A 26,608-nucleotide genomic window follows, 5' to 3' on the forward strand; every position below is an offset into this window, starting at 1 on the left:
AATTCTACCATTAAGCTAAATAGCTGAACGTGGCCATTCAGTCTTTTCAAGACCGTTGGCTCTGTCTACCCCGCAAGGGATATAGACGTGACCATATGTATGTATGTTAATCCAAACAGCTGAACGTGGCCTCTCAGTCTTTTCAAGACTGTTGGCTCTGTCTACCCCGCAAGGGATATAGACGTGATTATATGTATGTAAAATCATCCGCATGTCACGGTTCCACCCTAGATTCCAGTGAATTTGGATATATAAGCTAAATGCCGTTGACTGTACCAGATGTGAACTCATCTTTATGGCGACTTCAGCGACATCTGCCGGATGTACCGGTCAGCTGTTCGGCGTACTGTTTTTTTCGTGATAACACATCATACTAATTTGACCTTTAATTACAATGTTATAGAGTGCAATTTTCATATTTGTCTTGTGATACTGATTTTTTTATGGTATACTCCGATCATTTTAATATTGAATTATCTTTTGTCCGCGATTTCGTCCGCGTAGTTTCTTTTTCGCAATAAAAAGTATGTCTTGCTCAGGGTCAACTCTGTCTGTGTCAAATTTTATCAAAATCGGTTCAGTGGTTTAGGCCTGAAAGTATAACAGAGTTCTTGCGCATTTATTATTACAGTCGGGATAGGAATGAAGCTTTAATTTTTTAGCCAAAACATTCCTTTCAAGCAGGATTTTTTATTTTATTTAATCTTTTTATACGTTTCGTTTATAGTAAAACGATAACAAACATTCTATTTTTAATTTTTCACAGTAGTTACCAACTCAAGCCACGAGATGTCGCTGCCGGACGTGACGTCAGCCAGGAGCTCGCCCGCGCCCGAGGCCTGCCCGGAGTGCGACACTAGTGCATCTGTCACTTCTGATCTACATAAAGTATGTTTCTTTTTTTAAATTATTGTTGTTATCTTTTTTTTTTAATACGTACTTACAAAAATTCAAGACTCTTTTCCAGAGGGGTAGGCAAAGACTCCGTTCGCTTCATTAACATTTATATTTCTTTTCATGCAAGCTTAGCTGTTTGAGGTTCTTAATATTTTTAATATGTACGGTTATATAATATTTAATAGTTTTTAATTATGTTCTTACGAAAAAAATTACACAGATTCTATCATAGATGACGAACAATAATTTATGTGCAATTTGTCCAGTCCCTTTAGTTATAAAAGTGACGAGAAAGCTAGTAGTGTCAAAATTTTTTTTTAGTCTGTGTAGGTATTTGACATTAAGTTTGAATTTGAAACATATGTATTTAAAAAATATATATTAGTCTATACTTACAGGTGAAATTTAATTGGTTTTTTGAAATTTTCAAAGGATGATTTGACACATACTTTTATAGGTAGTAGTAGTAGTAAAAGCGAAATAAAAAAATTACTTTCCCATTACTTGCATTTCCAAACTAAGACTGATCTGCTGATCAAACAATTTTTTGTTTGCAATAATTCATGACATTTTTGAATTTCGAATGTTTCACTAATCAAGTTTCTAAACGTTTCAGTATCAAGTGGCATGCAACTGCAAGCCTTCATCTGCGCAGTACGCATGCGCGGACGACCCCGGTCCCCCTCCCCCGGCGAAGACTGATACCCCCCCGGCGCTGCCCCCTCGGCCCCCGACTAGCGTACTGGCAGCTACGAATAGAAGGACTAATAGTAGGTTTAAACTTTATTTGCTTGTGTTGAGAGTTCTAAATGGTTAGAAGTGCTTTTTTTAAATTTTGGTCGTTTTAAAAATACAGCCTAATTTGTTTTGCCAAAATTGTGCATGTATGTAAAGTAATATTTTCAGAAATATTTTCCTAAGTTTATTGATATAAGTATCACTTAAAAAATTTAAAATAAATAATAAGTAGCTACAATTTATCGATATTGATGGAAAATTAGCTGAAAAATGTACATAGTGAATCTTGTCCTATTAGATAGAAATTGTTACCGTTTTTGTATTCCAACACACATACTATTTTTAGTTATACGATTCGCAAAACTTTCACGCTAAAAAAAACTAACTAAATTCACTGACACAAAACGTAATTTATGGTTTCCGTCCCATTTTGTCTATGAAAAAAAAAAAACAAAATGGCGGGAAGACGCAACGCTAAACTCTTGTCAAAAGCTGTGTTACAATTGCAGGTGTAACAATGAACATCTTCTCACGGAATCAGTGAATTAAATCTCAGAAAAAAAATCCCATATTTCTTACCTAACAATTCACTGACCTGTTTGATATTACGAGGGGTTTTTGTTAACAAATAAATACTTTACCTCCAAACTTTTTAGAACCTGTTCGGTCGCTCATGTGCATTTTTGTAGCCATTATTCGTTAATGCATTCATAAATTATATTAGGTTTTATTTTTGTTCAATAAATATTTGGCATTTTACCACCATTTCTTTACAGAAACCTGAATATTATTCAGATTTCTTGATTTGTGCCCTTATTTTCCTCTCAATTAAATCAATCTTGTACATTTACCTACTTTCTTGTTTTATTATTACTTCCTCGTAGTGTATGACTTGTATAAATACTATTTTAATGTATATTTCATAAAAAATAAAATTTATGTAAAATGCATAAAATTTTAAACATTTATTTTTAAGCATTTTACATAAATTTTAATTAAAGTAAACATACTTGTGTTTATATTTCTTAAGTATATACTCAGTTTTATCTCTCTCTCTCTCATTAAGAACTGATAGTTTATTAATTTATGCTTGAGAATATTTTTATAAATAATGTCATACAGTTTAAAATAAAAAAAGTTCTCTCCTGATTTAGAAAGAGACCAATCTAAATGCTGTTCTCGACCCGCGATCAAATCATCATCCAACAACATGATAGCTATTTGGTATCTCCTCGGCAGAAAAAACGGTGTTACAGATTTTTTTTTAAATAAGTATAACGCATTGTTATACTTAACAATAAGCCAAGGAACGCCAGGTAGGCGAAATACGCGGATAAACGGCTTTATGTCAAATCAAAATCGCTGTTTACGACTTAACGAGATTCCTACCTGCTTGCGCTATAAACAGCTATTGCTTCTGCGCGAATTGGAACCATCCATTCCATTGTTACTACATAACCTAAGTCATTTTACGTCTTGTGTTAAATAATGTAAAAACTCGGGTCAATAAGGAAATTTCTTAAATTTTCGGCGCGTTTTGTTCAATATAAGAACGAAAATAGTTTATGATGAAAATTGTGTTGTTTCGTGTAACAAACTCGGTAAATAAAAATAGAGGGAAATCGAAATGAGTTGGTTAAAAGGTTTTAAAATAAGAATATCCATCCGTTTTTATTTTATTTAGAAGGTGATCGGTGTGTTTCCGGCCAGTGTTTATATGTCGTGATATTCGTAAAAGGTTTTAATAAAAGGACATTGTATTCTACGCTGGCTTGCGTATGTTGTAAATATCGATTTTTCCAAACGCGCGTCTTTTGAAACTTCTTATACCGCTTTTTTTTTTCATTTAAACTTATAAAATTTGGCGTTTTAATATTAAAGTCGTTGTTATTAAATATTAGTTAAACAACATTTACGTAAATTAAATTAAAATGCCTAGAAATCCTCGAAATATTTAAAAGTTTGTTTTATCTCCGAGACTGCCTAGTTTTATTTTTTAAAACGAAGGAATGCAAGCGTGTGGTGTTATGCAATTAGTCCAGTATCAAGTATCGACACCGCAGTCGACAATAGCAGCGGATGTGGCACAACACTACGTTCCACCGCCGCCGTATTTCGGTAATTTTGAAAGTTTTTTTTTTTCGAATATAATGGAACTGAAATATAATTCCTCACAGAAAATTGTATATAGACATTAGATATTATTAAATTCCTAATAATAACTAAAAATAGATATTAATCTATTACGGCGTTGTAGCTATATACACATACACATAATCACATCTATATCCCTTGCGGGGTAGACAGAGCCAACAGTCATGCAAAGACCGATAGGCCACGCTCAGTCACTTGGCCTTAAGATTGAATTGAGATAGCGTTGTAGCTAGTTGTATTGTAATGCATACTTTATAACCACCAATACAATCACTACATAGTATAAAACAAAGTCGCTATTTTAGTCTGTTAGTCTGTATGCTTAAATCTTTAAAATTACGCAACGGATTTTGATGCGGTTTTTTGTAACAGGTAGAGTGATTCAAGAGGAAGGTTTTTATGTATAATTTTTTCCGAATTTTGCACCCGTGCGAAGCTGGGGCGGGTCGCTAGTTCATGATATATGTCTTCTTCCAGCATCAGTCGGTTGCAACAACGACACGTCATGCCGCCGCCGGAAGTACGCGTGGTGGTGCGTCGGCTGCGGAGCCCTGGCCGCGGCCCTGGGCGGTCTACTGGCGGCGCAGCACATCCTGCTGCGGGCGTACACCGCGTCGCCGCAGCACCTGGAGACGGTGCCTGCCGCCGTCCCCGCTGCGATGGTGAGGTTCTGATAGTGTCTGCTGTAGAGCCCTGACTGCGGCCCTGGGTGGTCCACTTAGGAAGCCGCCGTCCCTGGTATTATGGTGAGATTCTGAATAGTGTGCTGTGGAGACCTGGGTGCGGCCCTGGGTGGTCCACTTAGGAAGCCGCCGTCCCTGGTATTATGGTGAGATTCTGAATAGTGTGCTGTGGAGACCTGGGTGCGGCCCTGGGTGGTCCACTTAGGAAGCCGCCGTCCCTGGTATTATGGTGAGATTCTGAATAGTGTGCTGTGGAGACCTGACTGCGGCCCTGGGTGGTCCACTTAGGAAGCCGCCGTCCCTGGTATTATGGTGAGATTCTGAATAGTGTGCTGTGGAGACCTGACTGCGGCCCTGGGTGGTCCACTTAGGAAGCCGCCGTCCCTGGTATTATGGTGAGATTCTGAATAGTGTGCTGTGGAGACCTGGGTGCGGCCCTGGGTGGTCCACTTAGGAAGCCGCCGTCCCTGGTATTATGGTGAGATTCTGAATAGTGTGCTGTGGAGACCTGGGTGCGGCCCTGGGTGGTCCACTTAGGAAGCCGCCGTCCCTGGTATTATGGTGAGATTCTGAATAGTGTGCTGTGGAGACCTGACTGCGGCCCTGGGTGGTCCACTTAGGAAGCCGCCGTCCCTGGTATTATGGTGAGATTCTGAATAGTGTGCTGTGGAGACCTGGGTGCGGCCCTGGGTGGTCCACTTAGGAAGCCGCCGTCCCTGGTATTATGGTGAGATTCTGAATAGTGTGCTGTGAAGCCCTGGCTGCGGCCCTGGGTGGTCCACTTAAGAAGCCGCCGTCCCTGGTATTATGGTGAGATTCTGAATAGTGTGCTGTGGAGACCTGGGTGCGGCCCTGACTGGTCCAGTTAGAGAAGGCGCCCTGTAGCCGTCCCTGGTGTTATGGTAATAGTAACGATTAGTGTGTGCTGTGGACCCCTGACTGCGGCCCTGGATTGTCTCATCAGCACTTGGAGACAGCGCCTGCAGCCGTCCCTGCTGCTATGGTTAGGTTCTAATAGTGTGCTGTGGAGCCCTAGGTGCGGCCCTGGATTGCCATATCATCATAAGAAGCCGTCACTGGTACTGTAGTAATAATAACTAATAGTGTGTGCTATAGACCCCTGACTGCGGCCCTGGATTGTCTCATCAGCACTTGGAGACAGCGCCTGCAGCCGCCTCTAGTGCTATTGTAAGAGTAACTAATAGTTTGTGCTGGTGGAGCCCTGGCCGCGGCCCTGGGCGGTCTACTGGCGGCGCAGCACATCCTGCTGCGGGCGTACACCGCGTCGCCGCAGCACCTGGAGACGGTGCCTGCCGCCGTCCCCGCTGCCATGGTGAGACTCTGAATAGAATAGTAGGTTCAGAATATTGTGCTGTGGAGACCTGGGAGCGGCCCTGGGTGGTCCACTTAGAGAAGCTGCCGTCCCTGGTGTTATGGTAATAATAACTAATAGTGTGAGCTATAGACCCCTGACTGCGGCCCTGGATTGTCTCATCAGCACTTGGAAACAGTGCCTGCAGCCGCCCCTGGTGCTATGGTGAGGTTCCAATAGTGTCTGCTGTGAAGACCTGGGTGCGGCCCTGGATTGTCATATCATCATAAGAAGCCGTCCCTTGTGTTATGGTAATAATAACTAATAGTGTGTGCTATAGACCCCTGACTGCGACCCTGGAATGTCTCATCAGCACTTGGAAACCGCGCCTGCAGCCGCCACTAGTGCTATTGTAAGAGTAACTAATAGTTTGTGCTGGTGGAGACCTGGGTGCGGCCCTGGGCGGTCTACTGGCGGCGCAGCACATCCTGCTGCGGGCGTACACCGCGTTGCCGCAGCACCTGGAGACGGTGCCTGCCGCCGACCCCGCTGCTATGGTGAGGTTCTGATAGTGTGCTGAAGAGACCTGACTGCGGCCCTGGATTGTCTCATCAGCATATAGAGATGGTGCCTGCAGCTGTCCCTGGTACTACATTAAAACTAATAGTCTGTGCTGGTGGAGCCCTGGCTGCGGCCCTGGGTGGATTCCTCGGCACTTGAAAAAGGTGCCTGCAGCCGTCCCTGGTGCTAAAGTAAAATATTAATAGTGTATGCTGAGCCTTCCAGCATCTAAAGTTCCTATTCTCTTATAACGTTTCCCGATTCTCTTAGAGGCAAACCGATTAATCTTTTCATTTTATGATTATGCTGTGTTGTTTCCGAGACTTTGTAATAAAACCACTAAATATCTTTTCCATGAATGTCGTAAAAGGCGACAAACGAATGGGCTTATAAGCTTGCGAATCCTCTTGTAGACGATGTGCTAGTAACCTGTCACTATTTAAATCTCAATTCCATCATAAAGCCATATTGCTGTACGTGTAATTTCAGTCAGAGTAATGGCTGTGTCTACCCTGCAAGGGATATAGACGTGACTATATGTATGTATTAAAGATTTATACTTAATCTATAGGTACTAATATTGTAAAGCTAAAGAGTTTGTTTGTTTGAACGCCCAAATCTCAGGAACTACTGGTTCGAATTGAAAAATTCTTTTTGCATTGAATAGCCCATTTATCGTGGAAGGCTTTAGTCTATACAACATCACGCTGCAACCATAAGGAGCAAAGAAATAATGGAATATGTGCAAAAAAGCGGGGAAAATTATTCATCCTTGAGGGCTTCAATGATGCCCAAAATAACTATTCCACGCGGACGAAGTCTCAGGCACAGCTAGTTCTCAATAAAACTCCGAACAGGGCCGACCCCTTCTTGGTATATACGTGTACATATATACCTCCATGACATTATATTTACATTTATTTATCTTGCTCTGCGCCAACGCCGATCTCCTGTTTGGTTTCCTTCCACCCAAAGGTTGACTGGAAGAGATTGCATTAGCGATAAGTCCGCCTTTGTACCATCTATATCTGTTTTGTATGTTTTACTCTTATGGTGCAATAAAGAGTTTTATCTATCTATCTATATTTTGTTTTGTTCCAGCTGGTACTGACTGGAGTCTGCATCATGAGTCTGGCCCGGAGACGTAACAGATACAGTTATATGGTAAGAAAAGTATGTCGTTTTCTGCTTATATTGTTTTTGTAATTTTAATTTTATTATTTTGTGTGGTTCCCGGCACCAATACAAAAAATAATTGGACCACTCCATCTCTTTCCCATGGATGTCGTAAAAGCCGACTAAGGGGTAGGCTTATAAACTTGGGATTCTTCTTTTAGTTTTAGGCGATGGGCTAGCAACCTGTCACTATTTGAATCTCAATTCTATCTTAAAGTAAAAATAGCAGAACGTGGCCTATCAGTCTTTTCAAGACTGTTGGCTCTGTCTACCCCGCAAGGGATATAGACGTGATTAAATTTATGTATGTTTTATTATTTTATTAAAGACGGCCTCTGTGGCGCAGCAGTAGTGCGCTTGTCTGTGACACCGGCGGTCCCGGGTTTGAATCCCGGTCAGGGCATGATGAGAAAAGAACTTTTTCTGATTGACCTGGGTCTTGGATGTTTATCTATATGCCTAAGTATTTATTATAAAATATAGTATCGTTGAGTTAGTATCTCGTAACACAAGTCTCGAACTTAACTTCGAGGCTAACTCAATCTGTGTAATTTGTCCCGTATATATTTATTATTATTTATTATTTGCGCTAATTACTCCATGCATATACTCACAGCAAAATTAATCCACCCGCTCTTTGATTCCTGCACTGCGAGTAGCTTAATAGCGTAAATTGAGATTTTATAGTGAACGTTTTTTAATTAAATTTAATAGAAAATCAATGGAAATGTCACATTGTACTTGAATCTGAAGAATTTATGAATCGTCACCTTGCCGTGTGGTTCCCGGCACCAATACAAAAAAGAATAGGACCACACCATCTCTTTCCCATGGATGTCGTAAAAGGCGACTAAGGGATAGGCTTACAAAGTTGGGATTTTTTTTTAAGGCGATGGGTTAGCAACCTGTCACTATTTGAATCTCAATTCTATCATTAAGCCAAATAGCTGAACGTGGCCATTCAGTATTTACAAGACCGTTGGCTCTGTCTACCCCGCAAGGGATATAGACCATATGTATGTTTATGTATGTCATCTCGCATATCACCCAATGTTCTGCATAGTTTTCATTCGAAGCGTGTCACATGACCTGCGCAACGTTGCAAATCCCGTACCATTACACGCGCGGCGCAGTTTCGCTTTTTATTATGTTGTGAAAATGGGACAACTATAGTTTTAAGTAGCAGGGGTACTTTAACATATTGGATCTTCATCCAGTTGCCCGAATGTGCAGGTTTCCTCACGATGTTTAACCTCACCTTCTCTTCTTCTTTCTGGCTTTAGTCCCGGTTGCATCCTCACCACTCTGGAGAGGAGCCCGGGGTATGCCTCTGACCATGGATCCTAGATTGGGTGAGTCAGGTTTTTACACGAAACGACTCCTATCTGACCTCCGCGACCTTTGCAGGTTAACCTATCCCGTATTAGAACCATGGTTACACATTCAGTTGCCTGAATGTGCAGGTTTCCTCACGATGTTCTCCCTAACCGTAAGAGTTGTATTAAAAAAACACTAACACTTAGGTTCTTATTCAAAACTATGATTTTTATTGGTATATTGTCATTTGACGTCAACCAATGTTGTGAAACCAAACGTTTTGACAATTATTAAGCTATATGAAGTATCCTGTAATAATGAATAAAAAATTTTTAATTTAGAAATTTTTTTAAATTGCCGAATAGGATTTAAAAATGTGCCTGCGCATCGCGCATTTTAATCGGGCACGATATACTGTGGCCACTAGAGAGAGATAAATGTATATTTCTGTTTCACAGATCAAAGTGGTTGGAGCTTGCTGTCTAGTATGCGCGCTGACATGCGTTTTGGTCACCATTACAACTACTGTCATACATATGAACAAGTAAGTAACCAACTAGTTTCATACATACATACATATGGTCACGTCTATATCCCTTGCGGGGTAGACAGCCAACAGTCTTGAAAAGACTAAATGGCCACGTTCAGCTATTTGGCTTAATGATAGAATTGAGATTCAAATAGTGACAGGTTGCTAGCCCATCGCCTAAAAGAAGAATCCCAAATTTATATGCCTATCCCTTAGTCGCCTTTTACGACATCCATGAGAACGAGATGGAGTAGTCCTATTCTATTTTTTATTGGTGCCGGGAACCACACGGCACTAGTTTCATTTGAAATTATTATATTGTTTATTATTTGAATGAAAGCAGGTTGACTAAGCAGATATACAAGGAGAGTGTGGAGGGAAATGTCGGAGTGGGAAGACCTAGACGAACGTATCTTGATCAAATTAAGGACGTCCTGGTAAAGGGTCAGGTCGAGATTACCCGAAACTGCCGAGCTTGCATGACGAGAGTTATGAATGTGGATGAAGCGAAGGAAGTATGCAGAGATCGTGGCAAGTGGAAAGAGGTAGTCTCTGCCTACCCCTCCGGGAAAGAGGCGTGATTTTTATGTATGTATGTATTATTTAAACATACATATAGTCACGTCTATATCCCTTGCATTGGTAGACAGAGCCAACAGTCTTGAATAACTGAACGGCCACGTTCAGCTGTTTGGCTTAATGATAGCATTGAGATTCAATCAAATAGTGACAGGTTGTTAACCCATCGCCTAAAAGAAGAATCCCAAGTTTATAAGCCTTCCCCTTAGTCGCTTTCTACGACACCCATGGAAGAGAGATGGAGTGGTCCTATTCTTTAATCTATTGGTGCCGGGAACCACACGGCATCGTTGTAAACTTTGTTTTTTTTTTGTCACAGATTACAAACGCTGAAATTCTGCGAGTATACTAAACTCACCAGGACCTGCACGTGTTTTTCGATGCCTCCTGACTTGCAGCACAGCGGGGCAGACGATGATGGTAAGCATTCATTCATTCATTCATTCATTCATTCATTCATTCATTCATTCATTCTATCGTTCATTCGTTCGTTCGTTCATTCATTCATTCATTCATTCATTCATCCATGCCTCACCCCATTCTCCACATTTTGATGACATAGCACCTGGAGCGATGATTCTGGTCGAATGCCACAAAGGAAAGATCTTCCTGTAGGGGGGGTGGGTGGTGTTATGTCTTGGGGGTCTCCAGACATGACAACAGCTTACAGGAAAGAACGAAAAAGTCGGGAAGTTTTATTTGTTCTCCGATCCGTGAAATCTTTATATATATATATGTAAATATATATATCCCTTGCGGGGTAGACAGAGCCAACAGTCTTGTAAACACTGAATGGCCACGTTCAGCCATTTAGTTTAATGATAGAATTGAGATTCAAATAGTGACAGGTTGCTAAACCATCGCCTAAAAAAGTATCCCAAGTTTGAAGCCGTGAATTGCTTGCGCGATTTAGACTCTTCACTGCTATTGGCTGTGTGGTCCTATTCTTTTTTTTTTAATTCTGGTGCCGGGAACCACAAGGCACGAATAGCTTATAATAACTAATCTTGTTCCATTCAGTGCCGTGTGGTTCCCGGCACTAATACAAAAAAAGAATAGAACCACTCCATTTCTTTTCCATGTATGTCGTAAAAGGCGACTAAGGGATAGGCTCACAAACTTGGGATTCTTCTTTTTTAGGCGATAGGCTAGCAACCTGTCACTATTCGAATCTCAATTCTATCATTAAGCCAAACAGCTGAACGTGGCCATTCAGTCTTTTCCAGGCTGTCAACTCTGTCTACCCCAGATATAGACGTGACCATATGTATGTCAAAATTCAAATTCAAATTCAAAAATTTTTATTCATTATTATAGGATACTATATATCGCTTAATAATTGTCGTATGGTTTAACAACATTGGTTGACGTCAAATAAATTACTTAAAAACTAAGTTTACTGCCGCTTCCAAGGCGTCAGTGCAGAAGAAGCGGTAACAAACTGCACTGCAGCATTTTCTTCAACAACGTCAACTTCACAATATTAAATTATACTTAGAATAGAATAGAATAGAAATATGTATGTTCCATTCAACAGGAGTTCGCTGCGTGTTCGAAGGTGTCACTGACTGCGGTGTCGTCCACGGAGCTCTTTATTGGTGTTTACGTGGCGTCTTCGCGTTGTCAGTAAGCGCTGTACTCGTCTGCATCTTCAGTTGCATGCTGGCGTATCAATTGCTCAGGTCAGTTGTCAATTTTTAACGTATTTTGTAATGTGAATTAAAAGTAACTAGCGACCCGCCCCGGCTTCGCACGGGTGCAAAATTCGGAAACAAAATATACATAAAAACCTTCCTCTTGAATCACTCTACCTGTTACAAAAAACCGCATCAAAATCCGTTGCGTAATTTTAAAGATTTAAGCATACAGACAAACAGACTAAAATAGCGACTATGTTTTATACTATGTAGTGATAGTGAAGTACCCGGTTGACCGAGCTTTGCTCGGTCTACCAGAGATGGCGCTGATATAGTTTCTTAAAACGCGGTTTTTTTAAATGTTTATATATATATTGCGAACCCAGCTTTTCTCGAACCTAGGACCTTGACAAATCGATTCCTTGAGCCGAAAAGCCCCTAATCTGTAACTTTCATGAAAATCGTTGGAGCCATTTCCCAGATCCTGATAAATATATATACAAGAATTGCTCGTTTAAATATACTAGATACATACATACGGTCACGTCTTTATCCCTTGCGGGGTAGACAGAGCCGGCAGTCTTGAAAAGACTGAATGGCGCCCTTTATTGGTGTTTACGCGGAGTCTTCGCGTTGTCAGTCAGCGCAGTGCTAGTATGCATCTTCAGTTGCATGCTGGCGTATTAATTGCTCAGGTCAGTTGTCAATTTTTAACGTATTTTGTAACCTTGGCAAGATGAGAATTAAAAGTACATATGTACATACATATGGTCACGTCTTTATCCCGTGCGGGGTAGACAGAGCCAACAGTCTTGATAAGACTGAATGGTCACGTTCAGCTATATGGCTTAATGATAGAATTGAGATTCAAATAGTGACAGGTTGCTAGCCCATCGCTTAAAAAAAATCCACAAGTTTGTAAGCATATCCCTTAGTCGCCTTTTACGACATTACAACGTATAGCGTATAGAGGTTACGTATATAGCAAGGATATTTTAATTCGAAAATTAAGGATTTGGCTAATTATAAGAATTATAGGAAGAATTCTTGAAGATCGATGGTGGAATTTTTAGTGGGATCTTTGACGAACTACTTTGTAAATATACAAACAAAAAAATTATAATAAATATGTAAAAAAAAAGAAAAACAAATATTTAAATTACTTTAAATATAATAAACCAAAAGCAATATATGTACGACACGACATTGACAAAAACTTAACCATTATTCGCTCGACTGGACAACGACATCAGCTGTTTGTTCAAAGACGCCAACGCTATCTGATAAATGTGCACCCTGTTCTCCAGAACCTTGACTGAATGCTTCAAATCCGCCACTTCAGCCTTTACCTTGACGTAATCCATCACATCTGGCACCTCATAAGCCAAACGCACCTTTTTCACTTCACTCAATTTCAAATCCAAGCTATCTGCCTGCACCTGAATTTTATCCCGCTCTTTGTCCAATTCAACTATCAATTTCTCCCTAGTCTTTATAGATTTAATTATATTACTCAAATAATTGTTCTGGTCCATCATTGCTTTCTTGTGTATCGTCAGTGTCAGGTTAGCATCGCCCGTCATCTTCTTCAGTTCGATTAGCTGCTGCATTTTGTAATCAATTAGTTTCTCACTCTCACCGTTCTCAATTTTCAACTTTTCAAAGTCAACCGCGCGCAGACTCTCGCTCAGTTCTGTTTTGACTCGAATCTGTCCGTTCAATTTACTGTACTGTGTGTTTAAAGTGCTCGTCCTCAGCCGAAGTTTCCCTATTTTGCTGTCGCATATTTTCACCCATTCAGTCATAAATCGTATCCAAATTTCGGCTGGGATCCTTTGAGCGATTTTGTCCCAACCTCCTACTATAACTTCTTGATTAAACATGACACTGGCTTTGTCAATATCAGCTTCGCGCAATTTTATTTCTTCAATCTCTGCTTTGAGGAGCGCGTGTTTCCTAGCCGCCTTCATCCTAGCGTTTTCAAGATTATTAATCAGTATTTCCATCTCAACGGTTACAAGTTCAGATCTTTCTATAACATTCACCCGGGGGCCTGATCCGAAGATTATGGTACCTCCTAGTTTTGCTGATGACGTGTCGAATTTCCTTGTCGAGATTCTAGATGGACTGGAAAAGGCTAGAGTCCTGGATGGGCTGTTAAAAGAGTCTAAACCTCCGACTCTAGAGGCTTGTGATCTGACGAAACTTCCGACGTTTAGCGACGAATTGCTCTGAAGTTTCAGTGCGTATTCCAACGCTTGTTGTACTCCGTGCATTAATGACGGCTCCACTCTCATTATAGTCCTTTCTATGATCTCATTCTCTAGCGTCAAGATCTTTATTTGCTTTTTCAACTCGTTGACTTGTTTGATCAACTCATCATCTGTTAGTTCATCTGTATCAGTGAATAGCCTGCTGAGAGATCTGGAGTTGTGGCTCGCTGTGCTTTTCGTGATTTGAGACAGCATTTTTCTCCAATAAATATTACAAAGTTAGGTATATCGACGGTAAATAATCGAAAAGGCGAAACGTCATTTCTCTTACAGTTATTGTAGTTGACACAACATTTTCTTTACTCATTTTGTTAGACTCTATTAGCAAGTGTTAAGGATGAAAATGGAAAGTTTCAAAATTGCCTTTGAATATGTTATTTTCGTGTCACTATGACGATACGTCGCTATAGTTACTAATGTCATTGGTTTTCGATATTATGAAGGTAATAAAGTAAAAAAGGTGGTATTAGTGCGATTATGTTGAATAAGTTTTTCGTCAATCAATAAGAAATGTTTGTTAGGGTTGTCGCAATGTATTTATTAATTTATTCTTTAATTATTCTTTAACATAAGAGTCATTATTATTTGTCGAAGCATAATTTTTATTTTTAATGCAATCATGCAATGAAGATGTTTTATTTTAAAAACATTGTGTTTCGTAAAAGTCTGTTTTCTCATTGAGTTGTAAGATAATTTTTGTGGTCTCAGAGTTTTGATGATGTGTTTTAAGACTAACACGTAAAAATAAACATAATAAAATTTGAAATATGTGTTAAGTATCCTAAATAAACAATTAAACCACTAAAACTTTTTTATTTATTTGGTTCGCAAACTGGTTGATCCAATGATATTATGACAAATTTTTATTACGATATTAACGGCCTCTGTGTCGCAGCGGTAGTGCGCTTGTCTGTGACACCGGAGGTCCCGAGTTCGAATCCAGGCCAGGGCATGATGAAGAGAACTTTTTCTGACTGGCCTGGGTCTTGGATGTTTATCTATATAAGTATTTATTATAAAATATAATATCGTTGAGTTAGTATCTCGTAACACAAGTCTCGAACTTACTTCGAGGCTAACTCAATCCGTGTAATTTGTCCCGTATATATTTAATTATTTATATTTATTTAAGCAAAATTATACATATATAACCTTCTTTGAGCGAACACAGCATTCGTATTAATATAAAAGCTTACAGTAAAGTTAACAGATAATAAAAAAAAACTTATAAACTAAACAGGAATTCCGGATTCTTTTGGAAAATACAATTTATTCTATCTTTTCCAGTCACGAGCGCAAGAAGATGTATTGGGAGCAGTTGGAATTGCGATGTAGGTCACTGTACCACAGGCGGTCACCCCCTGGACAATCTGCTCCTCAACCAGGAAGACCAGTGCAGGTAACTGTCTCTCTTCTTCCTCCCGGCTTTAGTCCCGGTCGCATCCTCACCACTCTGGAGAGGAGCCCGGGGTGTGCCTTTGACCATGGATCCTGGATTGGGTGAGGCAGTTTTTTTACACGAAGCTACTCCAGTCTGTAAACTTTTCAGGGCAGCGTAACCATTATTGGATCATGGTTACACATCTAGTTGCCTGAATGTGCAGGATTTTTTGATAACTTAATTAGGTTTTTTATTTACTTGTATTTTTGTATCTTATGTAATTAATTCAAATTCAAAATAATAATTCTATTTAAAATTATATATTTTTTCAAAATAATTTCAAAAAATTATATAAATTTAAATAGAATGTCTAATTTCAATAAATTGATGTAAAGAGTGATTATTGGAAATAACCTTATGATCGATTACAATTGACTTTATGATTGATTAGAATTAACCTTATGAGATTGATTAGAATTAACCTTATGATTGATTAGAATCAACCTTATGATTGATTAGAATCAACCTTATGATTGATTAGAATCAACCTTATGATTGATTAGAATCAACCTTATGATTGATTAGAATCAACCTTATGATTGATTAGAATCAACCTTATGATTGATTAGAATCAACCTTACGATTGATCATAATTAACCTTATGATTGATTATAATTAACCTTATTTTTTTCAGAGTAACTGCAGCTGCTGTGCCCAGTGCCGTCCCACACAGCCATCTTGGGATATCAGTCTGCAGCACAGATTCTGGGCACCAGGTAATTACAGTACTTACTTTAAACTGTGTAACTCTTTACTGGAATGACTCATTGAGTCGTATCTTCGAAGTGATCTCTTGATGTATTTTCAAATACTTATTATCAGTGGGCCTGTTGGAAGATATTTATCTTGAAATAAGTAGTGCCCTTGTACTGAATTTTTGTTTATTTTAAGTTTTATTCTTGTTTTCCTTGATGTAGGTATATAAATATATATAATAAATAAGTCTCACTGTATGCGATGCGGAAATAAAAATCTCCCTTCATATTCCTGGCTTCAGTCCCGGTTGCATCCTCACCACTGATAGGAGCCCGGGGTATGCCTTTGACCATGGATCCTGGATTGGGTGAGTCAGGTTTTTACACGAAACAACTACCATCTGACCTCCGCAAACCTAACTTGTATTGGATCGATCATGGTCACACATCCAGTTGCCTGAATGTGCAGGTTTCCTCACGATGTTTTACCTCACCGTACGAGCATCGGTTAGTAATCAAACTAATGTACATAACTTATACGACATCCATGAAAACGAGATGGAGTACGATGAATCGTCTACCTCGCAAGCGATAAAGTCGTGATTATATGTATGTATAAAATTATTGACGACAAATATTATTTTTTTATTCATACTTGCATATAGTCACGTCTATATCCCTTGCGGGGTAGACAGAGGCAGCAGTCTCGAAAAGACTGAAAGGCCACGTTCAACTGATGGAATTGAGATTTCTTTTTTGATTGCAGGTCGTATCGGCAACCTGTACTCTCCGAACCCTGGGACCGGTCGTAAAGCTTCAGCTTGGAGCTGGTTCCCTTGGCCGAGGAGTAACAGTCAGAAGTGAGTACTGATTACCTGATATTTTTGAGTATAATATGGGTAGTTTGAAGTGAATATTGTGGAATGTAGCCTTACATAATGAACAGAGACCGGAATAGGTAGATTGATTTTATGTACTTGCATCATGAATTACCATAGAAAGCATAACATGGATAAGCCTCTTTTCCGGGATTCCATTTCAGTACTTACACTAACAGTAAACTACATTGTCCGCGGGTAACATAGGACTACAATTTACGTGAACGAAGTCGGGGCAAAACAGCTACCACTAATATATTCTTCATCCAACTTGTAAAAATTCCGGAAAAAATCTTAATAATTTACAAATCCCGCAATCCCGGAGGCATGTCCATATTAATATATACGTTTCAATTCATTGAACCCAATTCAATCTACCTATTCCGATCTCTGATAATGAATCATCAATAATTTCTTATTACCTAAATAATATCTATATTGTATCTATATAAACATAATATATTATTTACCTTCTTCGTCGTTACCTTTTCCCACTTTCTACGCGGGGTCGGCACAGTATGTTAGTTTTTTCCAATTACTTCGGTAACTCGCCATCTCACTGGTCACTCTCTTTCTACTCATACTATTCTTGACGCTGTCCTTTTATCTCTTTTTCTGTCTTCCCCTATTTCTTAAAACTTTCACATCCATTTCTTCACCTAAGAAAGGTTATTTATTTATTTATTTTTGTTTTTTAGATGTAAGTTTATATTATCTTACATTTACATAACCCTACTAATATTATAAATGCGAAAGTTTGTTAGTATGTCAGTATGGATGTTTGTTACTCTTTCACGCAAAAACTGCTGAAACGATAACGATGAAATTTGGTATGTAGGTAGCTGAAGATCCAGAATAACATATAAGCTACTTTTATCCCGGAGTTCCGGGAACGAAGTCGCGGGCGGCCTCTAGTATACGATATATGTATATGGAATGAGCCAAATTAAAACTTAAACTACTTATATTATTATATATATGTACTTATTTGTTTATGTATGTCTATTATTTGTTGTGTAAGTGGAGTACACCTCTGTCACCCTTTCCATCATGTCTCCTATCTCGGGTCTGCTGGAAGAGATTTCTTTTGAAATAAGCAGAACCTTTGTAATTTTGTTTCTTGTGTTTATCAGTCTCGATGTTTTCTGTGTAAGTACATAAATTAGTAAATAAATACAATAAATAAATAAACAAGATTTATTTCTTATTTTCCACATTCTTGTAATTTTGTTTATTGTGTTTATCATCAGTCTCGATGTTTTCTGTGTAAGTACATAAATTATTTATGTCTCCTATTTCCTACATTTTCCCCAGTTCCCGCTGCCGAATGGGGGGCGTGCCCCAATCTGGGGACAGCGCTTACGGTTTCTGCGACACGGACGCCGTGCCCCCCCAGAATCCTCAGCCGTACGACGAAACATCATACCCTACCAACTTCAACCAGTTCCCACGCAACCAACAAGGGAATTTCGTCCAGAATCAAGCGAATTTCGTCCAGAATCAAGCCGGTTTCGTCCAGAATCAAGCGAACTTGGGACAGAATCAAGCGGGTTTCGGACAAGCTCAAGGGTATCAGTATCAAGAGGGCTACGGAGAAGCGAGCGGGAGTTTCGACGCCCAAACCGGGGTGTGGGGCCCTCCCCCCCCTTACAGTCCGCAAGGGAGGAGTGGGAGCAGGTGAGTCATCTCTTTTTGATCACAGATGATATACATACAGTCATACATACATAAAATCAGGTTTATATCCCTTGCGGGTTAGAGCTATCAGTCTTGAAAAGACTGATAGCTCTAACCAGCTCTAACTATCAATGTCGTAAAAGGCGACTAAGGGATATGCTAATAAACTTGGGATTCTTCTTTTAGGTGACGGGCTAGCAACCTATCGCTGTTTGAATCTCAATTCTATCATTAAGCCTAAATAGCTAAACGTGGCCTATCAGTCTTTTCAAGACTGTTGGCTCTGTCTACCCCGCAAGGGATATAGACGTGATTGTGTGTATGTGTATGTGTTCCTTTGTTAAGGTTTTAGGAGGTCAGATGGGAGTCGCTTCGTGTAAAAACCTGACTCCAGGATCATGGTTAAAGGCAGACCTCAGGCTCCTTATCAGAGAAGTGACGACCATGAAGACGGACTGAATTATCATATTTTTTTCTGGAAAATTTTTATGAGAGCGAAGCCTTTAACAAAAATTCAGTTATTTATTGATTTCACAAATAAATAGAATGGAATAGATTTATGTTCAAAATTGGATACAAGGTATCACTTATTGACGGCACATCACTTGAATTTAATTATACCTACCACCGCTTCCAAAGCGCACGTGTAGAAGAAGCGGCGGAACAAACTACACTGCAGCATTTTCACCGGACGTCAGTTTACAAATATATATCTTTAAATATTAATTGATATCTTCCAGACATCACCTTCATCACCCAGACCCAGCAACAGCAACCCTTCTCCATCACCACCACGTGGACATGAGGAATTCAATGCACGAACACCCAAACATACAGCCACACACATGCAGGAACTCCTACCTGATGAACCTGCCCATGGCCGATGTCAGGTTGAACCCAGAACTGGCCCGTTTGAACCCGGACCTAGTTAGGTTGAACCCGGAACTGGCGAGGATAAACCCAGGTCTGTATTAAAAAAAAAATAATAAAAATCATTTATTTCAGACAATTGAGTCCATACAAATACAAATTATTATTGTACGCTATTCATAAATCTGTAATTGTTTTTTTTTTAAATTAGATAAGGTTATGTACGCGGATACATATTGAACGTTTTAAATCGATAGTTTTTAACTATAAGCATACCTCATTCGAATCGGTCCAGCGGTTTCGCTGTGAAAGCAGAACAAACAGATAGACTTTAGCATTAAAAATATTGGTAAGGGATTACTTGAAAACACAGACCCACAGCAGTCTTCTTCCAGACATTTCCAAGGAAGCGAATGTTTTATTTAACAATATCATTAAACGATTTCGTTACTAACCCAATCCTGGCCCGGCTGTAGCTTAACTAAAACGATTACTTTAATTTCAGAACTCATTCGTTTGAATCCGGAACTGGCGCGTTTGAATCCAGAACTGGCCCGTTTGAATCCGGAACTGGCTCGTTTGAACCCGGAACTGGCTTTACAAATGTGGCCAGAGAATGAGATAGCGCATCTGCCTGAAGGGAGGCTCAACACTCTGAGGGGGCATTTAGTGCCCCACACGGCAAGAGGGTGCCAGAGGTCTTTAGGTTGGTAGAAGAAATAATTTAAGTTTTTAAAGACATGTTTCTTTACATTCTACAGCTTATTTTCTTCGTCCTGGCTTTAGTCCCGGTTGCATCTTCACCACTCTGGAGAGGAGCCTGGGGTATGCCTTTGACCATGGATCTTGGATTGGGTGAGTCAGGTTTTCACACGAAGTGACTCCCGTCTGACCTCCGCAACCTTTGCAGGGGAACCTAACCCGTATTGGATCCATAGTTACACATCCAGTTGCCTGAATGTGCAGGTTTCCTCACGATGTTTTCCCTTACCGTAATATCATCAGTTAATATTCAAACCAATGTACAAAACATCGAAAATAACATCATTTCATCATCACTTGTCTGTGACACCGGAGGTCCCGGGTTCGAATCCCGGCCAGGGCATCATGAGAAACAAACTTTCTCTAATTGGCGTGGGTCTTGGATGTTTATCTATATAAGTATTTATTATAAATTATAGTATCGTTGAGTTAGTATCTTGTAACACAAGTCTCGAACTTACTTCGAGGCTAACTCAATCCGTGTAATTTGTCCCGTATATATTTATTTATTTATAAATGTTTTTTTAATCACAGGTCTAAGCGCCGGTAACATCCACAGGGAGTGCAGGGCTGATGACAATGTCACTATCGAATGCTTGCACCAGAAAAGCGCCAGTAAAGGTACAGACAAACATACATTTCAACTCCCGCGCAGATTGTAATAGTCAACTCGGAGATAGGTTTGTAGAGGGAAAAATAGATCGAGCTGGACCGGTACAAAAGGAACATGTTTTTGAAGTTCAAATTCAAATTCAAATTCATTTATTTACATGTTTAGTTTTAATTTCTTTTTGAAGTATTGGTCTTTAATAAAGCGTGTGACGTAGTTTTTGAGGGTTTTTTAAATGTGAAAATGATGACGTTTAATTTAAATAAAAATAGGCTCAAACGGCTCAGAAGCATGAGTAGTCTATGTTTGAAAGGATGCAGTTGTTTTAAATGTCACCTGTATAATATATTATCGTATTATTTTTATTACAGTTTCAGATCAGAGCACAGATTCCTGTCCCAAACAGGGCAAGGAGAATCTAGGATTTCAGAACGACAAGCATTCTCCTATAAGGTGAATAAATATAAGTGTTTAACATAGAATAGTATAGAATAGATTTATTTTCAAAATTGGATACAAGGTATCACTTATTGACGTCACATCACTTAAATCTAATTATAACTACTACCGCTTCCAAAGCGCATGTGTAGAAGAAGCGGCGGAACAAACTACACTGCAGCAGTTACAGCTGCTACATAAATATCTGTACCACTGTAAATTGCTTCGTTTTAGTCTTAACCACATAAACTTTTAGGTCTTCCTCCTGGCTTTAGTCCCGGTTGCATCCTCACCACTCTGGAGAGGAGCCCGGGGTGTGCCTCTGACCATGGACCCTGGATTGTGTGAGTCAGGTTTTCACACGAAGCGACTCCCGTCTGACCTCCGCGACCTTCGCAGGGGAACCTAAACCGTGTTGGATCGATCACGGTTACATATCCAGTTGCCTGAATGTGCTGGTTTTCTCACGATTTTTTCCCTCACCGTAACGAAATAAATTTATATTGAAACTTGTTGCTGGTAATGTAAAAAAAAGTATACAAAATACTTAGGAAGGTTTCAAAAATTAATTTGAATTAGGTACTTACTCTAAATAAAATTGAAAAATCTTTAAATATTTCATCTTATAACCGTAAGATCTTACATCCCGTTATCAGCAACATGCTTCGTCAAATGATTGTAAAAGATTTTCAGCGTGATTTAATACATACATATGGTCACGTCTATATCCCTTGCGGGTTAAACAGAGCCAACAGTCTCGAAAAGACTGATAGGCCACGCTCAGCTATTTGGCCTAATGATAGAATTGTGATCCAAATAGTTGCTAGCCCATCGCCTAAAAAAGAATCCCAAGTTTGTAAGCCTATCCCTTTATCGATATCCATGGGAAAGAGATGGAGTGGTCCTATTCTTTTTTGTACTGATGCCGGGAACCACACGGCACGCGTGATTTAATTTGACCTCACAAATCTGCAGGTCTTCAATGCAAGACTGCCACCGTAATGTAAATCAGAATGCCGAGTCTGAAGTGTACTTCGCCGACGTTTCCAGTTGCTGTAATGTTTCTGTCAAGGTATTAACTTATTAGTACTTTAAAATTAAATTATTTTTTTTTTGCTAAACATGAGTAAAAGTAATGTCTCAAATTTTTATATCATTTTAATTTTTTTTTTGCTTAGCATGATTACAATAAGGTCTTAAATTTTTATATCAGATCTTCATATTTACCGTTTCGGATGTTTTATTATGTAACAAACGTTTATTATGTATTATTAGACATACTTGTACATAAAGGTACCTATTTGGTATCATATTATAATTTTAAATCTAACTAGAACTGTTTAAACTTTACTTAACAAACATAATCTTAAACAAGGGCTTTCATTCCATGAGAATTTACAAAAAAACAGTTGTCACATTGTTTGAAATGGAACGCGTCATTTTTCATTTATGTCACTGTCAAAAATGGATGACGTTGAATTTACCGCGCTTTCTCTGCTCTCTTTTCATTTGTGATTCCTTATGGTTGTGCGTGCTATAAAATATTTTAGTTTTCTTTGTTTATACGTTTTTAATAAGTACAAATTATAGTCAATAGTTGTTTAAATTCACTTTTTTTAATTCTTTTTTTCCAGGCTGACTGTTGCATGAACGCCAACGTATCAGCTCTTGTTGGAACGATCGAGAATCATCCAGAATCTACATCTGAATCAGACACTGGCTCCTTCACATTGACGCGACAACAGCGCCCCCAACCCCAAGTTGGATCAAAACGGCGACCGCGTCAAGAGAAACATTTGAAAAACAATGAAAAAATAAGACAAGACCATATAAGAATGAGCGAACAACAATTGTTTGAACAACTAAATAATTCGATGAGAATGAGCGATAGGATGAACGAACGGATTTTAAGTGAACGAAACGAGTCTAGGGACCGATTGAATGAGTCGAGAGATAGGTTGAATGATTCTAGAATGGATTCCAGAATGAATGAAACACGATTGAGTGAACGCATGAGTGATTCCAGAGATAGACTGAATGATTCCAGAATCGAACGGCTGAACGAATCGAGGATTGAAAGAATGAATGATTCCAGGATTAGTGACAGGATGAATGAAACTAGAATGAGTGACAGGATGAATGAAACTAGAATGAGTGACAGGATGAATGATTCCAGAATCAGTGATAGAATGAATGACTCTAGAATCACTGACAGAATGAACGATACTAGAATCAGTGACAGAATGAACGATACTAGAATCAGCGACAGAATGAACGATACTAGAATCAGTGATAGAATGAACGATACTAGAATCAGTGACAGAATGAACGATACTAGAATCAGTGACAGAATGAACGATACTAGAATCAGTGATAGAATGAATGACACAAGGATCAGTGACAGATTGAACGAATCCAGAATAAGTGACAGGATCGAGGATAGAAGAATGTCCGATCTGAACTCTAGCATCAGAATTGATGGTAGTCCCAAAATGCGAGCTCACATGAGCCCTTTGCGGATGCCTAGGTCTAGTCCTAAGAATTTACCTAAAGAACATCTTAGGCAGTCGAGTTCCGACTCATCTAAACCTGAATTCTTTGTCCCTCCCCCTCCTAATCATTCTCCACTGTCGCCTAACACTGAAGAATCGCTATTATCAGACGATGATGGAAAAGATCAAGTTTACTCAAATGAACCTGAGTCTTCCAAGTGCTTAGGTCCCGATTCTCAATACGAACCGGTGAGGGAAGAGAAGGATGAGATATTGAAGACAAATCATCATCATTGCTATAGTGATACTAATACTATGGACTCTGGATGGCAGAGCGGCTCGGAAAAACAAGTCACAGATTAGATATGCTCTTGTAATTAATGGTATTTTTTAATACCTCACCATTTAAGAAGCAACATTGTGAAGGTTCAAATTTTTGTTGCCAGAACTGCTGCCAATAAAAAGAACTGTTTCTGGTAGCAAAATTGAGAAAATTTCAGTGTAATGTTGCTTTTGCCCGATTTTTGCCAATTTTTTGACAATAATGTCAATGTAAGATTATGGTAACATGACACGTTTTGATGGCAGAAGAAAAAAAAATGATGCGGAACGGATTCTGACGATATTTGTCTAAAAAATTAAGTTAAGTCTAATAATTGGAATTGCCAAGAAATAAAGTGAATTGTATCCATGTGTTCTATATTTGTAAGAAAACGTTTTGAATTGTATAAATTAATGATTTCTATACTCTTATTTAACTAGTTGTTTTTAATGTTTAACAGTTGTATTTATTAAGGTAATTTATCTTAAATTCACCGTATTATTTACTTTTGTTGCCATGAAATGAGTACTCTTTAAGAACTTGAGAATTTTACTAATAATCTCGTAATTTACAAGAATCGACCTTATATGGTTGATAATAAATTTCAAAACATTTGTCGCGTACACGGTGTGTTCTACTTTTTATTTTAGATACATATATCTGTCGAGCTCTATACCACCTTGTGATTAAAACTGTAATACTCAAATTTTAATCTTTTGTATGTAAAGAAGTTCTTGTGAATAAAATTGCATTTATTAAATTTTAGAAATATTCTAAAAAGTCCACGAATTTTACTGATAACATAATAATGATATTTCCTACAGTAAGTAGCCAAATAGGGCACACAAAACCTTCCAATTGTATTGTGAGTGTAATGTAATGTGCCAAGTAGAGAGTTTAGACATTTTTATAATAAAATGACCAAAATAGATTTCTATAATCGATAAAAATATTTGTTTATTTGACAAGTCCAATTGCTTATAAAACATAATATCAAAAATAATAATCCTGTATTAGGTCAAAGTTAATAAGGTTTCATAAAACTGATATTCTTATAATATCAGATTCAGAGATTAAAACATCAACCATGTAAATATGTTGTCGTCAAAGTAACTTATGTACCTTGATGACAACATACATACCTATCTATAAATTGAACATTGAGAGAGTAGGTTATCAAGACAAAGTATTTTTATGGCCAAAGGATGCAAAATAGATCGTGTTACAGCGCTGTTACTGAGACTTTATCGTCTATCCGTATATCATTTATTCATAGAAAGAGTTGATGGAAACCTTAAGAGGGATCTACATTTGATTTTATTTGACGAGTGTTAATATTTCAAAATATTGTAAAAGTAGTTTTTACCTATTTAAAAAACATCTTAATTTTTTTTTAAAGGTCATTAATTTGAATTATAGAACAATCGATTTTGTTTACAAAATATGATGCCATATTTTGCTTATTCTTTTTTTATTATTTACAATTTATTCTTCCATTTGCAAATATTTTACTCAATAAAGCAATAAATGTGTAAATATTTCATTTAAAATTAAGTGTGTATTATTACATTCAATTCTCTAAGGTGATTAGAGCTTCATAATAAATTCTATATTTCAGTAAAATAATCTTTTCTCTATTTTCAGATTAAATTAAATAAGAGTTGTAAAAAAGTAAGTTTAAGTTTTAAGTAAATGCAAGGGAATTGTTTCTTTCATTGTTCATAAAGTTATTGTACATTTATTTTGTGTAATTTAAGTCTGCAAAGATATTCAAGAATTTAAATTAAATTATTATTGAAATAATCAGGTCCCTGTTTTACATAAATAAGTTCAAATATATTATTGGTTTCTTCCAATTGATAAGTGATAAACAAAAAAAGAAAATATTTTATATCTTCCACTGAATTTATTTTCTTGAAAATTTTTCATATAATTTTTATGTTATACTATGTTTCCTATATAACGACAAATATTTTTCTTTTGAAAATAAAAAAATTAACTAAAATTAAAATTATAGAATTTAGTGACGATACTATTCCTTGCCGACAATTATGTTTATAATGAATTAAGTATTATTTTCATAATATAAGTGACGATTGGTAGTTGAAATATTTTTATTTTTTGCCATGACAAAGTATAAGAGGTTATTTTTGTTGCTGTAAAACCAATTGTACGCTTAGACTAGTAGGTATGTATCTATATTGTTAAGTTGATCAGTTATTAATAATGGTTCTATTAAAAGACTGAAATCTCAATTTCTTTTTTTTATTTTACTTATCATTAACATACATACATTATTATTTAAAACAATTTTAATTGATTGTTTCACATCCAATTGCCTGAACGTGCAGGTTTCCTCACGATGTTTTCCCTCACCGTAAGAGCATCGGTTAGTATTCAAACTAATGTACTTATCTTCGAATATAGTCATTGGACCCTTGACATCTTAATTCCCCTCTGGCATATAAAAACGTGTTGTTGAAATAAAAGATACAAAATATTAGAAAATATTTTTATTACATCATTTTGTTATTTGATTTACATTTTCAAGAACATTTTTTTCTCAC

At 38.0% G+C, this 26,608-nt stretch overlaps 2 protein-coding genes across 2 annotated transcripts; one reads left to right on the forward strand and one right to left on the reverse strand.

The window, feature by feature from the left end:
* The first annotated feature begins 782 nt into the window (after positions 1-782).
* LOC106131084 (uncharacterized) lies at positions 783-24,620 on the forward strand. Its single transcript, XM_060952721.1, has 17 exons — positions 783-888; positions 1,514-1,667; positions 4,267-4,451; positions 7,447-7,509; positions 9,297-9,382; positions 10,266-10,366; positions 11,484-11,628; positions 15,144-15,255; positions 15,932-16,013; positions 16,759-16,852; positions 18,185-18,547; positions 19,288-19,511; positions 19,923-20,123; positions 20,714-20,800; positions 21,161-21,242; positions 22,203-22,299; positions 22,862-24,620. Exons 1-17 carry the CDS (start codon positions 790-792, stop codon positions 24,080-24,082), a joined length of 3,396 nt encoding a protein of 1,131 aa, XP_060808704.1. The 5' UTR covers positions 783-789; the 3' UTR covers positions 24,083-24,620.
* LOC132903756 (coiled-coil domain-containing protein 113-like) lies at positions 12,801-14,051 on the reverse strand. The gene has a single exon (XM_060952764.1). It carries the CDS (start codon positions 14,049-14,051, stop codon positions 12,801-12,803), a length of 1,251 nt encoding a protein of 416 aa, XP_060808747.1.
* Positions 24,621-26,608: the final 1,988 nt, after the last annotated feature.

The sequence above is a fragment of the Amyelois transitella genome, chromosome 29 (genome assembly GCF_032362555.1).
Source record: "Amyelois transitella isolate CPQ chromosome 29, ilAmyTran1.1, whole genome shotgun sequence".
In the NCBI taxonomy this organism is placed as follows: domain Eukaryota; kingdom Metazoa; phylum Arthropoda; class Insecta; order Lepidoptera; family Pyralidae; genus Amyelois; species Amyelois transitella.